General features: G+C 40.3%; 2 protein-coding genes across 2 annotated transcripts in view; both read left to right on the top strand.

Annotated features, from left to right (window-relative positions):
* The window catches only part of LOC144645933 (endoplasmic reticulum aminopeptidase 1-like), a 74,015-nt gene that overhangs the window by 38,339 nt on the left and 16,936 nt on the right, over nucleotides 1-18,740 (top strand). Inside the window, exons 10-17 of the mRNA XM_078505449.1 lie at nucleotides 34-191; nucleotides 12,794-12,870; nucleotides 15,353-15,486; nucleotides 15,862-15,917; nucleotides 16,615-16,759; nucleotides 17,207-17,280; nucleotides 17,781-17,891; nucleotides 18,126-18,302. Of these exons, the coding sequence (XP_078361575.1) occupies nucleotides 34-191; nucleotides 12,794-12,870; nucleotides 15,353-15,486; nucleotides 15,862-15,917; nucleotides 16,615-16,759; nucleotides 17,207-17,280; nucleotides 17,781-17,891; nucleotides 18,126-18,302 (932 nt within the window). The remainder of the gene's footprint in view (nucleotides 1-33; nucleotides 192-12,793; nucleotides 12,871-15,352; nucleotides 15,487-15,861; nucleotides 15,918-16,614; nucleotides 16,760-17,206; nucleotides 17,281-17,780; nucleotides 17,892-18,125; nucleotides 18,303-18,740) is intronic.
* On the top strand, nucleotides 11,451-12,179 carry LOC144646110 (uncharacterized). Its single transcript, XM_078505634.1, has one exon. It carries the CDS (start codon nucleotides 11,451-11,453, stop codon nucleotides 12,177-12,179), a length of 729 nt encoding a protein of 242 aa, XP_078361760.1.

The following is an 18,740-nucleotide window of genomic DNA, read 5'->3' as shown; positions in this document are numbered from 1 at the left end:
ATCGTTTCTGAAAATTCTTGTCTGTTTATCAAGGCAAATGGAAATATTGACGTAAAGGAAATGATGAAAGTTTGGACAGATCAGAAAGGATTCCCGATCGTCAACATAAGAAGACGAGGCAACGTGTTTCACGCTGAACAAGAAGACGTACTTGAGGAGCTGAAAAAAGACAAGGATCGATCAGAAAACAGGTAATCAGAATGAATATACTTAGCTTGTTTATCCTCATCTAGAATTTGGCTATGAATTTTCGCGCGCAAGAAACACCAATCGAAGACATAACAGAGATCTCTGTAGGGCTACGTTTGAAAATTGTTGGATCGAATCTTAGAGGACTGTCCAGCGGAAGATGAATTGAGCCCGCGAGGAGAGACGTATGCCACACAGCGGTAATACGCAAAAATTTTCGGTATGTACTTCATGTATCCCTTATTATAGTGTATTCAGATTAAAGTGTATTCAGATGGTTATTCCCCTGTATTCTCATGTATTCCCCTGTATTCTCATGTATTCCCCTGTATTCTCATGAATTCCCCTTTATTTTCATGTATTCCCCTGTTTTCTCATGTATTCTCATGTATTCCCCTGTATTCTCATGTTTTCTCATGTATTCTCATGTATTCCCCTATTTTCTCACGTATTCCCCTGTATTCCCCTGTATTCCCCTGTATTCTCATGTTTTCTCATGTATTCTCATGTATTCCCCTGTTTTCTCACGTATTCCCCTGTATTCCCCTGTATTCTCCTGTATTCCCCTGTTTTCTCCTGTATTCCCCTGTATTCTCCTGTATTCTACTGTATTCCCCTGTATTCCCCAGTATTCACCTGTATTCTCCTGTTTTCTCCTGTATTCTGTTTTCTCCTGTATTCCCCTGTATTCTCCTGTATTCACCTGTATTCTCCTGTATTCCCCTGTTTTCTCCTGTATTCCCCTGTATTCTCCTGTATTCTACTGTATTCCCCTGTATTCCCCAGTATTCACCTGTATTCTCATGTTTTCTCCTGTATTCTGTTTTCTCCTGTATTCCCCTGTATTCTCCTGTATTCACCTGTATTCTCGTGTTTTCTCATGTATTCCAATGTATTCCCATGATTTCTCCTGTTTTCCCCTGTTCTCCCCTGTATTCACCTGTATTCCCATGTATTCCCCTGTATTCCCATGTATTCTCATGTATTCCCCTGTATTCTCATGTATTCCCCTGTATTCTCCTGTATTCCCGTGTTTTCTCCTGTATTCCCCTGTATTCTCGATTTTTCTCGCGTTTTCTCCTGTATTCCAATGTATTCCCATGTTTTCTCCTGTATTCTCCTGTATTCTCATGTATTCCCATGTTTTCTCCTGTATTCTCATGTTTTCTCCTGTATTCTCCTTTATTCCCAGGTTTTCTCCTGTATTCTCCTGTATTCCCCTGTATTCCCCTGTTTTCTCCTGTATTCTTCTGTATTCCCCTGTATTCCCCTGTATTCTCCTGTATTCTCCTGTATTCCCCTGTTTTACCCTGTATTTTCCTGTATTCCCAGGTTTTCTCCTGTATTCTCCTGTATTCCCCTGTATTCCCCTGTTTTCTCCTGTATTCTCCTGTATTCCCCTGTATTCCCCTGTATTCTCCTGTATTCTCCTGTATTCCCCTGTATTCCCATGTATTCTCCTGTTTTCTCCTGTATTCCCCTGTATTCTCCTGTATTCTCCTGTTTTCTCCTGTATTCCCCTGTATTCCCCTGTATTCTCCTGTATTCCCGTGTTTTCTCTTGTATTCCCCTGCATTCTCGTGTATTCTCCTGTTTTCTCCTGTATTCCCCTGTATTCTCCTGTATTCCCGTGTTTTCTCTTGTATTCCCCTGCATTCCGTGTATTCTCCTGTTTTCTCCTGTATTCCAATGTATTCCCATTATTTCTCCTGTATTCCCGTGTTTTCTCCTGTATTCTCTTGTATTCTCCTGTATTCTCCTGTATTCCCCTGTATTCCCCTGTATTCCCATGTATTCTCCTGTATTCCAATGTTTTCTCCTGTATTCTCCTGTAATCCCCTGTATTCCCATGTTTTCTCCTGTATTCCCCTGTTTTACCCTGTATTCTCCTGTATTCCCGTTTTCTCCTGTATTCCCCTGTATTCCCCTGTATTCTCCTGTATTCCCCTGTATTCTCATGTATTCTCATGTATTCCCCTGTATTCTCCTGTATTCCCGTGTTTTCTCCTGTATTCCCCTGTATTCTTGTGTTTTTTCGTGTTTTCTCAAGATTGTATTCCAATGTATTAATTCCCATGTTTTCTCCTGTATTCTCCTGTATTTCCATGTTTTCTCCTGTATTCTCCTGTTTTCTCCTGTATTCCCGGGTTATCTCCTGTTTTCTCCTGTATTCTCCTGTATTCCCATGTTTTCTCCTGTATTCTCCTGTTTTCTCCTGTATTCCCGGGTTATCTCCTGTATTCTCCTGTATTCCCCTGTATTCCCCTGTTTTCTCCTGTATTCTCCTGTATTCCCCTGTATTCCCCTGTATTCTCCTGTATTCCCCTGTATTCCCATGTATTCTCATGTATTCCCCTGTATTCTCCTGTATTCCCGTGTTTTCTCCTGTATTCCCCTGTATTCTCGATTTTTCTCGCGTTTTCTCCTGTATTCCAATGTATTCCCATGTTTTCTCCTGTATTCTCCTGTATTCTCATGTATTCCCATGTTTTCTCCTGTATTCTCAAGTTTTCTCCTGTATTCTCCTGTATTCCCCTGTATTCCCCTGTATTCTCCTGTATTCTCCTGTATTCCCCTGTATTCCCATGTATTCTCCTGTTTTCTCCTGTATTCCCCCGATTCTCCTGTATTCTCCTGTTTTCTCCTGTATTCCCCTGTATTCTCCTGTATTCTCCTGTATTCCCGTGTTTTCTCTTGTATTCCCCTGCATTCTCGTGTATTCTCCTGTTTTCTCCTGTATTCCAATGTATTCCCATTATTTCTCCTGTATTCCCGTGTTTTCTCCTGTATTCTCTTGTATTCTCCTGTATTCTCCTGTATTCCCCTGTATTCCCCTGTATTCCCATGTATTCTCCTGTATTCTGTTTTCTCCTGTATTCCCCTGTTTTCTCCTGTATTCCCCTGTATTCTCCTGTATTCTACTGTATTCCCCTGTATTCCCCAGTATTCACCTGTATTCTCATGTTTTCTCCTGTATTCTGTTTTCTCCTGTATTCCCCTGTATTCCCCAGTATTCACCTGTATTCCAATGTATTCCCATGTATTCTCATGTATTCCCCTGTATTCTCATGTATTCCCCTGTATTCTCCTGTTTTCCCCTGTTCTCCCCTGTATTCACCTGTATTCCCATGTATTCCCATGTATTCTCATGTATTCCCCTGTATTCTCATGTATTCCCCTGTATTCTCCTGTATTCCCGTGTTTTCTCCTGTATTCCCCTGTATTCTCGATTTTTCTCGCGTTTTCTCCTGTATTCCAATGTATTCCCATGTTTTCTCCTGTATTCTCCTGTTTTCTCCTGTATTCTCCTGTATTCCCATGTTTTCTCCTGTATTCTCCTGTTTTCTCCTGTATTCCCGGGTTATCTCCTGTATTCTCCTGTATTCCCCTGTATTCCCCTGTTTTCTCCTGTATTCTCCTGTATTCCCCTGTATTCCCCTGTATTCTCCTGTATTCCCCTGTATTCCCATGTATTCTCATGTATTCCCCTGTATTCTCCTGTATTCCCGTGTTTTCTCCTGTATTCCCCTGTATTCTCGATTTTTCTCGCGTTTTCTCCTGTATTCCAATGTATTCCCATGTTTTCTCCTGTATTCTCCTGTATTCTCATGTATTCCCATGTTTTCTCCTGTATTCTCAAGTTTTCTCCTGTATTCTCCTGTATTCCCCTGTATTCCCCTGTATTCTCCTGTATTCTCCTGTATTCCCCTGTATTCCCATGTATTCTCCTGTTTTCTCCTGTATTCCCCCGATTCTCCTGTATTCTCCTGTTTTCTCCTGTATTCCCCTGTATTCTCCTGTATTCTCCTGTATTCCCGTGTTTTCTCTTGTATTCCCCTGCATTCTCGTGTATTCTCCTGTTTTCTCCTGTATTCCAATGTATTCCCATTATTTCTCCTGTATTCCCGTGTTTTCTCCTGTATTCTCTTGTATTCTCCTGTATTCTCCTGTATTCCCCTGTATTCCCCTGTATTCCCCTGTATTCTCCTGTATTCTGTTTTCTCCTGTATTCCCCTGTTTTCTCCTGTATTCCCCTGTATTCTCCTGTATTCTACTGTATTCCCCTGTATTCCCCAGTATTCACCTGTATTCTCATGTTTTCTCCTGTATTCTGTTTTCTCCTGTATTCCCCTGTATTCCCCAGTATTCACCTGTATTCTCGTGTTTTCTCCTGTATTCCAATGTATTCCCATGATTTCTCCTGTTTTCCACTGTTCTCCCCTGTATTCACCTGTATTCCCATGTATTCCCATGTATTCTCATGTATTCCCCTGTATTCTCATGTATTCCCCTGTATTCTCCTGTATTCCCGTGTTTTCTCCTGTATTCCCCTGTATTCTCGATTTTTCTCGCGTTTTCTCCTGTATTCCAATGTATTCCCATGTTTTCTCCTGTATTCTCCTGTATTCTCATGTATTCCCATGTTTTCTCCTGTATTCTCATGTTTTCTCCTGTATTCTCCTTTATTCCCAGGTTTTCTCCTGTATTCTCCTGTATTCCCCTGTATTCCCCTGTTTTCTCCTGTATTCTTCTGTATTCCCCTGTATTCCCCTGTATTCTCCTGTATTCTCCTGTATTCCCCTGTTTTACCCTGTATTTTCCTGTATTCCCAGGTTTTCTCCTGTATTCTCCTGTATTCCCCTGTATTCCCCTGTTTTCTCCTGTATTCTCCTGTATTCCCCTGTATTCCCCTGTATTCTCCTGTATTCTCCTGTATTCCCCTGTATTCCCATGTATTCTCCTGTTTTCTCCTGTATTCCCCTGTATTCTCCTGTATTCTCCTGTTTTCTCCTGTATTCCCCTGTATTCCCCTGTATTCTCCTGTATTCCCGTGTTTTCTCTTGTATTCCCCTGCATTCTCGTGTATTCTCCTGTTTTCTCCTGTATTCCCCTGTATTCTCCTGTATTCCCGTGTTTTCTCTTGTATTCCCCTGCATTCCGTGTATTCTCCTGTTTTCTCCTGTATTCCAATGTATTCCCATTATTTCTCCTGTATTCCCGTGTTTTCTCCTGTATTCTCTTGTATTCTCCTGTATTCTCCTGTATTCCCCTGTATTCCCCTGTATTCCCATGTATTCTCCTGTATTCCAATGTTTTCTCCTGTATTCTCCTGTAATCCCCTGTATTCCCATGTTTTCTCCTGTATTCCCCTGTTTTACCCTGTATTCTCCTGTATTCCCGTTTTCTCCTGTATTCCCCTGTATTCCCCTGTATTCTCCTGTATTCCCCTGTATTCTCATGTATTCTCATGTATTCCCCTGTATTCTCCTGTATTCCCGTGTTTTCTCCTGTATTCCCCTGTATTCTTGTGTTTTTTCGTGTTTTCTCAAGATTGTATTCCAATGTATTAATTCCCATGTTTTCTCCTGTATTCTCCTGTATTTCCATGTTTTCTCCTGTATTCTCCTGTTTTCTCCTGTATTCCCGGGTTATCTCCTGTTTTCTCCTGTATTCTCCTGTATTCCCATGTTTTCTCCTGTATTCTCCTGTTTTCTCCTGTATTCCCGGGTTATCTCCTGTATTCTCCTGTATTCCCCTGTATTCCCCTGTTTTCTCCTGTATTCTCCTGTATTCCCCTGTATTCCCCTGTATTCTCCTGTATTCCCCTGTATTCCCATGTATTCTCATGTATTCCCCTGTATTCTCCTGTATTCCCGTGTTTTCTCCTGTATTCCCCTGTATTCTCGATTTTTCTCGCGTTTTCTCCTGTATTCCAATGTATTCCCATGTTTTCTCCTGTATTCTCCTGTATTCTCATGTATTCCCATGTTTTCTCCTGTATTCTCAAGTTTTCTCCTGTATTCTCCTGTATTCCCCTGTATTCCCCTGTATTCTCCTGTATTCTCCTGTATTCCCCTGTATTCCCATGTATTCTCCTGTTTTCTCCTGTATTCCCCCGATTCTCCTGTATTCTCCTGTTTTCTCCTGTATTCCCCTGTATTCTCCTGTATTCTCCTGTATTCCCGTGTTTTCTCTTGTATTCCCCTGCATTCTCGTGTATTCTCCTGTTTTCTCCTGTATTCCAATGTATTCCCATTATTTCTCCTGTATTCCCGTGTTTTCTCCTGTATTCTCTTGTATTCTCCTGTATTCTCCTGTATTCCCCTGTATTCCCCTGTATTCCCATGTATTCTCCTGTATTCCAATGTTTTCTCCTGTATTCTCCTGTAATCCCCTGTATTCCCATGTTTTCTCCTGTATTCCCCTGTTTTACCCTGTATTCTCCTGTATTCCCGTTTTCTCCTGTATTCTCCTGTATTCCCCTGTATTCTCCTGTATTCCCCTGTATTCTCATGTATTCTCATGTATTCCCCTGTATTCTCCTGTATTCCCGTGTTTTCTCCTGTATTCCCCTGTATTCCAATGTATTCCCATGTTTTCTCCTGTATTCTCCTGTATTCTCATGTATTGCCATGTTTTCTCCTGTATTCTCAAGTTTTCTCCTGTATTCTCCTGTATTCCCCTGTATTCCCCTGTATTCTCCTGTATTCTCCTGTATTCCCCTGTATTCCCATGATTTCTCCTGTTTTACCCTGTTCTCCCCTGTATTCACCTGTATTCCCATGTATTCCCATGTATTCTCATGTATTCCCCTGTATTCTCATGTATTCCCCTGTATTCTCCTGTATTCCCGTGTTTTCTCCTGTATTCCCCTGTATTCTCGATTTTTCTCGCGTTTTCTCCTGTATTCCAATGTATTCCCATGTTTTCTCCTGTATTCTCCTGTATTCTCATGTATTCCCATGTTTTCTCCTGTATTCTCATGTTTTTCCCTGTATTCTCCTTTATTCCCAGGTTTTCTCCTGTATTCTCCTGTATTCCCCTGTATTCCCCTGTTTTCTCCTGTATTCTTCTGTATTCCCCTGTATTCCCCTGTATTCTCCTGTATTCCCCTGTTTTACCCTGTATTTTCCTGTATTCCCAGGTTTTCTCCTGTATTCTCCTGTATTCCCCTGTATTCCCCTGTTTTCTCCTGTATTCTCCTGTATTCCCCTGTATTCCCCTGTATTCTCCTGTATTCTCCTGTATTCCCCTGTATTCCCATGTATTCTCCTGTTTTCTCCTGTATTCCCCTGTATTCTCCTGTATTCTCCTGTTTTCTCCTGTATTCCCCTGTATTCCCCTGTATTCTCCTGTATTCCCGTGTTTTCTCTTGTATTCCCCTGCATTCTCGTGTATTCTCCTGTTTTCTCCTGTATTCCCCTGTATTCTCCTGTATTCCCGTGTTTTCTCTTGTATTCCCCTGCATTCCGTGTATTCTCCTGTTTTCTCCTGTATTCCAATGTATTCCCATTATTTCTCCTGTATTCCCGTGTTTTCTCCTGTATTCTCTTGTATTCTCCTGTATTCTCCTGTATTCCCCTGTATTCCCCTGTATTCCCATGTATTCTCCTGTATTCCAATGTTTTCTCCTGTATTCTCCTGTAATCCCCTGTATTCCCATGTTTTCTCCTGTATTCCCCTGTTTTACCCTGTATTCTCCTGTATTCCCGTTTTCTCCTGTATTCCCCTGTATTCCCCTGTATTCTCCTGTATTCCCCTGTATTCTCATGTATTCTCATGTATTCCCCTGTATTCTCCTGTATTCCCGTGTTTTCTCCTGTATTCCCCTGTATTCTTGTGTTTTTTCGTGTTTTCTCAAGATTGTATTCCAATGTATTAATTCCCATGTTTTCTCCTGTATTCTCCTGTATTTCCATGTTTTCTCCTGTATTCTCCTGTTTTCTCCTGTATTCCCGGGTTATCTCCTGTTTTCTCCTGTATTCTCCTGTATTCCCATGTTTTCTCCTGTATTCTCCTGTTTTCTCCTGTATTCCCGGGTTATCTCCTGTATTCTCCTGTATTCCCCTGTATTCCCCTGTTTTCTCCTGTATTCCCCTGTATTCCCCTGTATTCTCCTGTATTCCCCTGTATTCCCATGTATTCTCATGTATTCCCCTGTATTCTCCTGTATTCCCGTGTTTTCTCCTGTATTCCCCTGTATTCTCGATTTTTCTCGCGTTTTCTCCTGTATTCCAATGTATTCCCATGTTTTCTCCTGTATTCTCCTGTATTCTCATGTATTCCCATGTTTTCTCCTGTATTCTCAAGTTTTCTCCTGTATTCTCCTGTATTCCCCTGTATTCCCCTGTATTCTCCTGTATTCTCCTGTATTCCCCTGTATTCCCATGTATTCTCCTGTTTTCTCCTGTATTCCCCCGATTCTCCTGTATTCTCCTGTTTTCTCCTGTATTCCCCTGTATTCTCCTGTATTCTCCTGTATTCCCGTGTTTTCTCTTGTATTCCCCTGCATTCTCGTGTATTCTCCTGTTTTCTCCTGTATTCCAATGTATTCCCATTATTTCTCCTGTATTCCCGTGTTTTCTCCTGTATTCTCTTGTATTCTCCTGTATTCTCCTGTATTCCCCTGTATTCCCCTGTATTCCCATGTATTCTCCTGTATTCCAATGTTTTCTCCTGTATTCTCCTGTAATCCCCTGTATTCCCATGTTTTCTCCTGTATTCCCCTGTTTTACCCTGTATTCTCCTGTATTCCCGTTTTCTCCTGTATTCTCCTGTATTCCCCTGTATTCTCCTGTATTCCCCTGTATTCTCATGTATTCTCATGTATTCCCCTGTATTCTCCTGTATTCCCGTGTTTTCTCCTGTATTCCCCTGTATTCTCGTGTTTTTTTGTGTTTTCTTAAGATTGTATTCCAATGTATTAATTCCCATGTTTTCTCCTGTATTCTCCTGTATTTCCATGTTTTCTCCTGTATTCTCCTGTTTTCTCCTGTATTCCCGGGTTATCTCCTGTTTTCTCCTGTATTCTCCTGTATTCCCCTGTTTTCTCCTGTATTCTCCTGTATTCCCCTGTATTCCCCTGTATTCCCCTGTATTCCTGTGTTTTCTGCTGTATTCCCCTGCATTCTCGTGTTTTCTCGTGTTTTCTTCTGTATTCCAATGTATTCCCCTGTATTCTCTTGTATTCTCATGTATTTCCCTGTATTCCCCTGTATTCCCATGTATTCTCCTGTATTCCCATGTTTTTTCCTGTATTCTCCTGTATTCCCCTGTATTCCCCTGTTTTCGCCTGTGTTCTACTGTATTCACCTGTATTCCCATGTTTTCACCTGTATTCTCCTGTATTCCCCTGTATTCCCCTGTATTCTCCTGTATTCCCCTGTATTCCCATGTATTCTCATGTATTCCCCTGTATTCCCCTGTATTCCCGTGTTTTCTCCTGTATTCCCCTGTATTCTCGATTTTTCTCGCGTTTTCTCCTGTATTCCAATGTATTCCCATGTTTTCTCCTGTATTCTCCTGTATTCTCATGTATTCCCATGTTTTCTCCTGTATTCTCATGTTTTCTCCTGTATTCTCCTGTATTCCCCTGTATTCCCCTGTATTCTCCTGTATTCTCCTGTATTCCCCTGTATTCCCATGTATTCTCCTGTTTTCTCCTGTATTCCCCTGTATTCTCCTGTATTCTCCTGTTTTCTCCTGTATTCCCCTGTATTCTCCTGTATTCTCCTGTATTCCCGTGTTTTCTCTTGTATTCCCCTGCATTCTCGTGTATTCTCCTGTTTTCTCCTGTATTCCAATGTATTCCCATTATTTCTCCTGTATTCCCGTGTTTTCTCCTGTATTCTCTTGTATTCTCCTGTATTCTCCTGTATTCCCCTGTATTCCCCTGTATTCCCATGTATTCTCCTGTATTCCAATGTTTTCTCCTGTATTCTCCTGTAATCCCCTGTATTCCCATGTTTTCTCCTGTATTCCCCTGTTTTACCCTGTATTCTCCTGTATTCCCGTTTTCTCCTGTATTCTCCTGTATTCCCCTGTATTCTCCTGTATTCCCCTGTATTCTCATGTATTCTCATGTATTCCCCTGTATTCTCCTGTATTCCCGTGTTTTCTCCTGTATTCCCCTGTATTCTCGTGTTTTTTCGTGTTTTCTCAAGATTGTATTCCAATGTATTAATTCCCATGTTTTCTCCTGTATTCTCCTGTATTTCCATGTTTTCTCCTGTATTCTCCTGTTTTCTCCTGTATTCCCGGGTTATCTCCTGTTTTCTCCTGTATTCTCCTGTATTCCCCTGTTTTCCCCTGTATTCTCCTGTATTCCCCTGTATTCCCCTGTATTCCCCTGTATTCTCCTGTATTCCCCTGTATTCTCCTGTATTCCTGTGTTTTCTGCTGTATTCCCCTGCATTCTCGTGTTTTCTCGTGTTTTCTTCTGTATTCCAATGTATTCCCCTGTATTCTCTTGTATTCTCATGTATTTCCCTGTATTCCCCTGTATTCCCATGTATTCTCCTGTATTCCCATGTTTTTTCCTGTATTCTCCTGTATTCCCCTGTATTCCCCTGTTTTCGCCTGTGTTCTACTGTATTCACCTGTATTCCCATGTTTTCACCTGTATTCTACTGTATTCCCCTGTATTCTCCTGTATTCACCTGTATTCCCATGTTTTCTTCTGTATTCCCCTGTATTCCCCTGTTTTCGCCTGTATTCTCCTGTATTCTCCTGTATTTCTCTGTATTCCCCTGTATTCCCATGAATTCCCATGTTTTCTCCTGTATTTCCCTGTATTCCCATGTATTCCCATGTTTTCTCCTGTATTTCCCTGTATTCTCTTGTATTCTCTTGTATTCTCCTGTATTTCTCTGTATTGCCATGTATTCTCCTGTATTCCCATGTTTTTTCCTGTTGCTTCTACGGTACCGTGTATTAGTGAAGGGAGGGTCACTTTTGTTCAGGTAACCTAAAAGTTGGGGGAGACTGAGGGGGTCAGTACTTTTATTTTTATAAAAAACTCAAGGGAGGGCCAACAAACTCCAAATCCACCGCGAATACCAGAATTCTATACCCTTACTAAGATTCACAAACCTACTTTAGTAGGTAGACCAATTATATCCGGCTGCAGTGGGCCTACAGAAAGAATATCAGCATTTGTTGACACATTACTCCAGCCTATCTCCATATCACAAGAGTCTTACCTTAAAGAAACTACAGATTTTATAAATTTTATTGAAAAGACAAAGGTGAGGAAACACACATTCCTTGTATCAATGGACGTAACTAGTCTATATACGAATATACCACAGGAAGAGGGTATAACCACAGTATGCAAAGCATACGAAAACTTTCACAAAAATAACCCTCCAATCCCTACACACTAACTCAGAGAAATGCTAAGTCTTATACTTAAAGAGAATTCTTTCCAATTCAACGGAAAGAACTATCTATAAATCCACGGTACCGCCATGGGTACCAAAATGGCCGTTGCTTTTGCAAATATATTTATGACCGAAATCGAGACACAGATTCTTAGCATGAACGTCGTAAAACCTACAATTTGGAAACGATATATTGACGACATTTTTTCATTGTGGGATGTAAGCAAACCTGATATAGACAAGTTCATTGAACAAGCAAATGCACATCACCCTACAATCAAATTTACGGCTGAAATCTCAAATACTGAAACAACATTTTTGGACACAGTTGTATACAAAGGTAAACGATTTCAAAATCAATCCATCCTGGATATAAAAACACATTTTAAGCCAACTGAAACCTTTCAATACACTCATTTTTCCTCTAGTCACCCACCAGGTGTCAAAAAAGGATTCGTGAAGGGCGAAGCCCTCAGACTTTTACGCACTAACTCTTCAAGAGAAACATTTGAAGAGAACATTAATAAATTCAAATCACGTCTCCGTGCTAGAGGTTACCCAAATAATCTGATTGAAACATTCCTATCAGATATTACATTCACAGAAAGGGAATCGGCGCTACAGCAAAAACATGAAAACCGAAAAGAAATCTTGCCCTTTGTAACACAATATCACCCATCAGTGCAAAATCTGAAACATGTTTTAATGCAAAAATGGCACATGATACAAAACAAGCCTTCTCTACGGCAAATTTTTAAAGAGCCACCACTTATATCCTTTAAAAGGGGTAAATCCCTAAAAGACATGCTTGTAAAAGCTAAATTATAACAAAGTCTAGGATCAAAACATGGTACAAAAGTCTCCATTGTTAGGAGTTGTGTAGGCCTGTCACGCCTTGCTACTCCCTACCACGAGCTAACCATTCGATCCCGTCACGAAAAAGTCATAATGTAAACCAAAATTCAAATTTAGAATGAAAATTTATGTGCTAACTGGTGGCAGAATAGAAATGAAAATAAAAACCAAACCCGCAAGCGCATCATCACTAAAAGCAAAACGCAAAAAAACATTGGAAACCCTATAGCTAGTGATAATGAATGGCCGAAAGATAGAAAGATAGAAACATGTGCATAAGCTGGTCATTGCTAGGGAACGAATACAATTCCTTTTCATAAAATGTTTTTGAATCTGTACCTTTTTCGCTGTTGTGCACAAATGTCTTAAAGTTAATCGATGCAATGTCCTCAGCTGCAAGTTCCAAAAAGTTTTGTCCTCGTCCTATATGGGTTACAACATAGTCGATTAAATCTCGAGAAAACGCAGACCGATAAAATAGCTTGATAGGAAACTTCTTCTTTATTGCCGTTGGGATGCTGTCTAAAATATATGTTGAAGAAGAGAAGTACTCGTGGCCAAGCGATCTGCGGTCTGCAATATTGTAGTTGCACCTGTAAATGGACTGGACCAGAATTATGTTTCCTTGCAGGTCGTACACTAGTCGTGGATTACGTCGACTTTGGTGGGTCAGTTGCGTAGTCCAGGAATGAAATTGCAAAGGAGTCTTGTGAATGGGACAAAGCACTTGTATCTTATTGTGTTGCATGGGACACCACAAAAAGAATTTTGACATGAGAACATTGGCATTGCCTGGATGAAATGGTGAATTATAAATCCAGTGCGTGGGATTTGACTGAAATTCCTTAATTACATCGGCGAGTAAATCTTCTTCTTCCTTTTCAAGGGTGATTCCCTCAGTTTTCGCAATAAAGACAATAGCAATCAAATTAAGAACAATTAGCAAAATCTTGCAGTCAGGCTGTAAAAAAGGAATAGAAAATAACTTAATAATAATAATAATAATAATAATAATAATAATAATTTCTTAATTATTTTCAGTGGGATGTCAGATCATGCAAATTTTTAAGCTAAAACACCCTCGGAAAACTGCTTAACAGAGGACAACTTGTATACCTAAATGACTCAACAAGAAATAAAGGTTACTATGTTCGTTAACGATAAATCGACGATTTATTTCCCTAACGGGCTAGCCTCCTACGCAGACGTTCTTTGGGCAGAGGGCCATGCAGCTCGTATAGAAAAAGCTTTAAGCCGCTAATGTGTTAATGTTCGCGCAGTAGGGATACTCAATTTATGCAATACTGATGGCTGACTGTAACTGTTTGAGATCCAAACTAAGACCTAAGAGACAGCAATACAGGATCGAATACTGGAGAATACAGGGGAATACAAGTGAATACAGCAGAATACAGGAGAAAACAGGAGAAAACAGGGGAAAACATGAGAATACCTGAGAATACAGGCGAAAACAGGGGAATATAGGAGAATACATGAGACTGCAGGGGAATACAGGGGAATACAGTAGAATACAGGAGAATAGAGGAGAATACAGGAGAATACAGGAGAAAACAGGAGAACACAGGAGAATACATTGGAATACAGGAGAAAATACAAGAAAACACGAGAATACAGGGGAAAACAGGAGAAAACACGGGAATACAGGAGAATACTTAACAATTATTCCATGAGCCCGCGTTGGATACGAGGTAGTAAATAGCCAACGAGGCGCGAAGCGCCGAGTTGGCTATAACGACTCGTATCCAACAAGGGCGAATGGAATAATTGTTTTATTAAATTCTTCTCAAGTTTAAATCGACTGGACATTTCATTTTGATGTAAACGAAGTGATACTACAAGGCGCGAAAATTTCAGGCGCGGTGTTCACTTCTTGAGTTGAATGAAACTTACGAGGAAAGCAAGTGAGAGAGCTTTCTTCCCAAGATTTTCCTCGAACAATCCCCTCTAAAGTCGTCTAAATATCCTGGAAATTGTGCAACAGTTTAGATTTACAAGAAGATCCGAAGCAAAAGCTTTCTGGAAACTGCAAGTCTTGTGCAAGTCGAACGAAGCAAGTGTTTACATTGTACTTCTTTACGGCTCCACGGCTGTCATCAAGACTTCTATATTATTTGAAGCGAAATTGAGCTCAAAGTCGAACAGGTTTATTGAAGTGTAAAAGTACAAAACCAAGATTGAAAGGTAACAAACTTTACTGAAGTGCTGAGCCTAGTTTTATGACGTACACTGAATGAAACTGTGTCAGTTTGCCGTTCTTTCGTAAATTATTTGCTGCTTTTCTACTTTATTCACTCGCTCTTGTTGTGCGTTTAAAAGTATTATCAATTAAACTTTTCGCATCAATCCTTTTGTTTTGCGTAGTTAAATTTACTATGGCATTTCTGTGGTTTTTCTAGGCACCGCTAATTATTTCTTGTTCATAAAGCTCGCTAAATTTGCTGTTTAAAACCATTTTTTTTAAGGAACTGTCGCTTCCTGAAAATTTTAATTTACGCTAAGCGGCACTTGCCGCACTCATTTCCCATATAAATTCAAACATAGGTATACGAGCTGACAACCGGGATTCAGTAAACCAATCAGAAAGCTAGAAATGAAATATCCGAGGTTGAGAATTTAATAAAGGGGAATACAAGAGAATACAGGAGAAAACAGGAGAATACATGGGAATACAGGAGAATACAGGAGAAAACAGGAGAACACAGGAGAATACAGGGGAAAACAGGAGAATACAGAGGAATACAGGAGAAAACAGGAGAATACATGGGAATACAGGAGAATACAGGAGAAAACAGGAGAACACAGGAGAATACAGGGGAAAACAGGAGAATACATTGGAATACAGGAGAAAATACAAGAAAACACGAGAATACAGAACGAAAACACTCGCACAACTTTTTCAACCAGTCAGATGTAAAGCCAAAACCAACCGTGACTCGCTCACACGCGTTTTCCGCGCTTCGCACCGGCTACATGTACTTGCTGTGTGTTTTGATTGGTTTACTAGATTGTCTGCGTTCTTTGTGAATAACCAAAAAAAAGATCTCTCGATTTCATCTTTCTCGTTTGCGCAGGCTTTCAAGAAATGAATGTTTGACACTGTTATCTCTTATATCTTGCCTCGTCAGAATCTTACCCGCTAGCAGACACGTCCACTAATGGCTGGATTATCGCTAACATTAACGCTACTGGGTTCTTCATGGTTAACTATGACGAGGAAAACTGGAAAAAGCTTACAGCACAGCTCAGAAAAGATCACCAGGTAACGGTTAACGGTTTATTCATATCTTCCCAGTAAAAAAAACTTCTTAGGAGTATGCTCTCTTAAACAAACCCACTCAGATCAATTGGTCATCCTTTTAATACGGAAAGTTTCTGTGGTTCTTTGTACAGATATGTTTAAACGAGGTTCGATTGTACAGCCCTGCCTTAACGTAAGCGATCAAGTTGCCCTAAAAGGTGTTTGACTGAGCTAATCACTGAAATTTTGTACCCAGATATCTTTAAGTTGCGGGAAGGCCGCAAAAAAGAGAGATCTGAGTACGGGATTACAATCAAAAGTACTTGATTCCTTTTGCCAGACTTTTTCAAATTATTATTTGATATTTTGTTTTAAAATGTTGCGCATTGTATACAGGTTTTCAGCCCTTCGGACCGAGCTGGTTTGATCCACGACGTTTTCACTCTTTCTTGGTAAGTTTTTTTTGTGTGTGTAATTGGCTCTTTGTTAGCCGTAATTGGTATCCGATCGTAGAATAAACAGCTTAGGGGAGATTTACACAGTACGACTTTCTCGCATGGGGCAAGCTTACAACATGCCTACGACACGACTCAAGACCACTTCCACACGCGTTTCAGTGTCGTAAGGATGTGGTGGAAGTCTAAAGGTTTATTTACAAGACCCGGCCGTGTTGTAAACCTGACGTAAACGTGTCGCTTAAGATAATCGTAGGCAAAACCGTATCGTCTAATTCGCCCTTTAGACAGCTATTCGAGTACAACTGCACGCTTGAATGGGCTGTCCTACATAAACTGAGAGTAAAGTGTCTTGTTCAATCAATCAAACTATTTGTTAATGTCATACATAGGACGAGATTGCCCTCACTTGTCCGAGTCAGAGGCTCATGTATAAAACGCTTGACGATAATAATTGAAAAGTAAAATGACAAGAATTCAAAAGGAACTTATTTGAGTTAAAAATAAATATATAATAAATACAAAATGTATTACGCCTATTAAAATATGAAGAACCTAACATCTAAGCCCTCAAGTCTCGAGACTGAACGATCAGTGTTCTTGAAATAGTAATAGAACTTTTGTTAAGAATGTGTGTAGAGTAATTTTGATTGATTGTCAAACGTTGTTATCTATTTCTTTTTTAACTACTCAGTGGAGGTTTATTGGATCCAGTCCTCGCCCTGAACCTGTCAACGTACCTGGTCCGAGAGCAGCACCCAGTCCCCTGGTCTGTGGCGAGACACGTGTCCAAGTGTCTCATGGGAATATTCAATAAGCCTCATAAACTATTGTACAAGGTACGTACATCTTTCTATTGTACAGTATATAACTTGCCGAAAAATACTCCTAATTCCAAAGAGAACGTTAGCGTTTTCTGGCGCTTGATCGCTGAATTCAGCGAGTTCCCCCTCCTTTCCCTCTCCTATTCTTCGGTTATAAGCTTTACCCCTGCTCCCTTGGTCAGCTTTTTTTAGTTTCTTGTTCCACCGGCAAATATTCCTAGCACACGAACAAAGTGAACAGTGCTCTTACTGACACTAAGCTAACCCAGTCCTTGTTTGTGTAGCTTGGTCCCGTTGAGCTCGGAAATTCACAGAAATCACCGGCAGAGATTTGTATTTAGCATCAAACAAAGCATGAAAAAAGACGAAGGAGAAACTGTTTAAATCTTATAGCTTAAAGATAGAGACAACTGACAACACCTTATACCATATGATATCTCACTTGACGAAATTTTGTTTCAGAAATTCTTATGGCACCTTCAAGATCATCTTATCGACTTGGTTGGCGAGAAGGACACTGGGACTGACCAGGAAAGGTACTTTTTAAAGCCGGGCAAAGATTGCTTATTGCCTTAATCGTAGTCATTGTTTGATCGTTCAGCTGGCCGGTGGATGTTAACTTGACACAACCATCCTCACCTGTCTTTTGAATTGCTTTATATAGTTTCCTTCCCAGTCGTTATTTAGGTCTGGCAAAAGTCGTTTTTTTTTTTTAAATCAGGGGAAAGTATTATTATTGGTCAGGAAATTATCTAAATTCTTTAAGGTCGAAAAACTTAATTAGTACGCAGTTTTTAACAATGATTTCAGTTATTTTTATTTACGAATGCCTTTTTAATGTTCAATAAAAGCTGTTTTCTGCAAAAGTTGGTGTAAGAAGTTGCATACTTTTCGTTTGATCATTATGATATTATTGTCAATAAAAATCGTTTTCTGTTAATGAAAAATCAGGAAGGTTTTTCTTCGTTTGTTTCTAACGCGCCTCTGTTTTAGCAAGATCAAGCAAATGCTAACACGATTTGTATTTGTTTCTTAGATATTTTAGATATGACGTGTTATCTGAAGCCATGAAAAGCGGTCAAAGAAAAGACATCAAAAAAAGATTCGCTTGCTTGTTTAGCCAACTGAAGAACACTTCTCTTGGAAGGTACAGATATCTTTAAAGCGACAGAAACTTCTTGATATAGTTCTATCGTGGGCCCGGCTGACCAAAGTGCCCATGCCTCATAGTCTTTGTGTGTGTTCGGTTGAGTAGTGAAGGCAAAATCTTCCTTTTAATTATTTAGTTTTTGTTTTTCATTTATTTGTTACATTTTTTCAATTATTTTTTAAAACAACTTTTATATCACCCCGTTTCCTTTTCTTTACTTCCTCTCCCCAGTCTCCCAGGTGTAGGCTCCAACTTCCGGAATCTGGCTTTTTCATTCGGAGTCAACAAGTCTAGCGAGGAAGACTGGGACTTTCTCTGGTCAGTTTACCAACAGTCTCCTTTTGATGCAGACCGGAAGTTCTTGATGAATGTTATTACGTCATTCAATACGGACAACATCAGATCGAGGTATTAAATTGATTCTTGATCTTATGCTTATGTAGACTCACGAAGTAATCTGGCCCCAGTTGTTCAAAAGAGGGATAACGCTATAAACTTGACATAACCTGAGATCATGCCCTCCCTCCATACTTATCACTCCGGGAAGGAGTTCTTTTCCACTTCCTTTCAAAAATAAAAACGCCTGATCGCAGGTTAAGCTTGACAGGATACACTTCTTTCACACCTTCCAATCGCACCCGCTAGCTAGTCGCGTCCTGAAACTGTTTCAGCTAGCGTTGGGGTTTAGGAGAGCAGTATTATTTTCCTGAAGAGAGTGAAGGGCTGTACGCAGGCTACAGTAAACTAAGAGTCGATTTCAGAAACCACTGGATAGTGATTTATCCGGTGGATAACGTTAGGCAAACTTCGAACAACCAGGCCTGGAAAACAAATACCACTCGCGGA

This window comes from Oculina patagonica, chromosome 3 (assembly GCF_052425735.1).
Source record: "Oculina patagonica isolate OP01 chromosome 3, crgOcupat, whole genome shotgun sequence".
In the NCBI taxonomy this organism is placed as follows: Eukaryota; Metazoa; Cnidaria; class Anthozoa; order Scleractinia; family Oculinidae; genus Oculina; species Oculina patagonica.
Note: the sequence above shows the minus strand (reverse complement) of the source record. Positions and strands in the feature narration are given on the sequence as shown.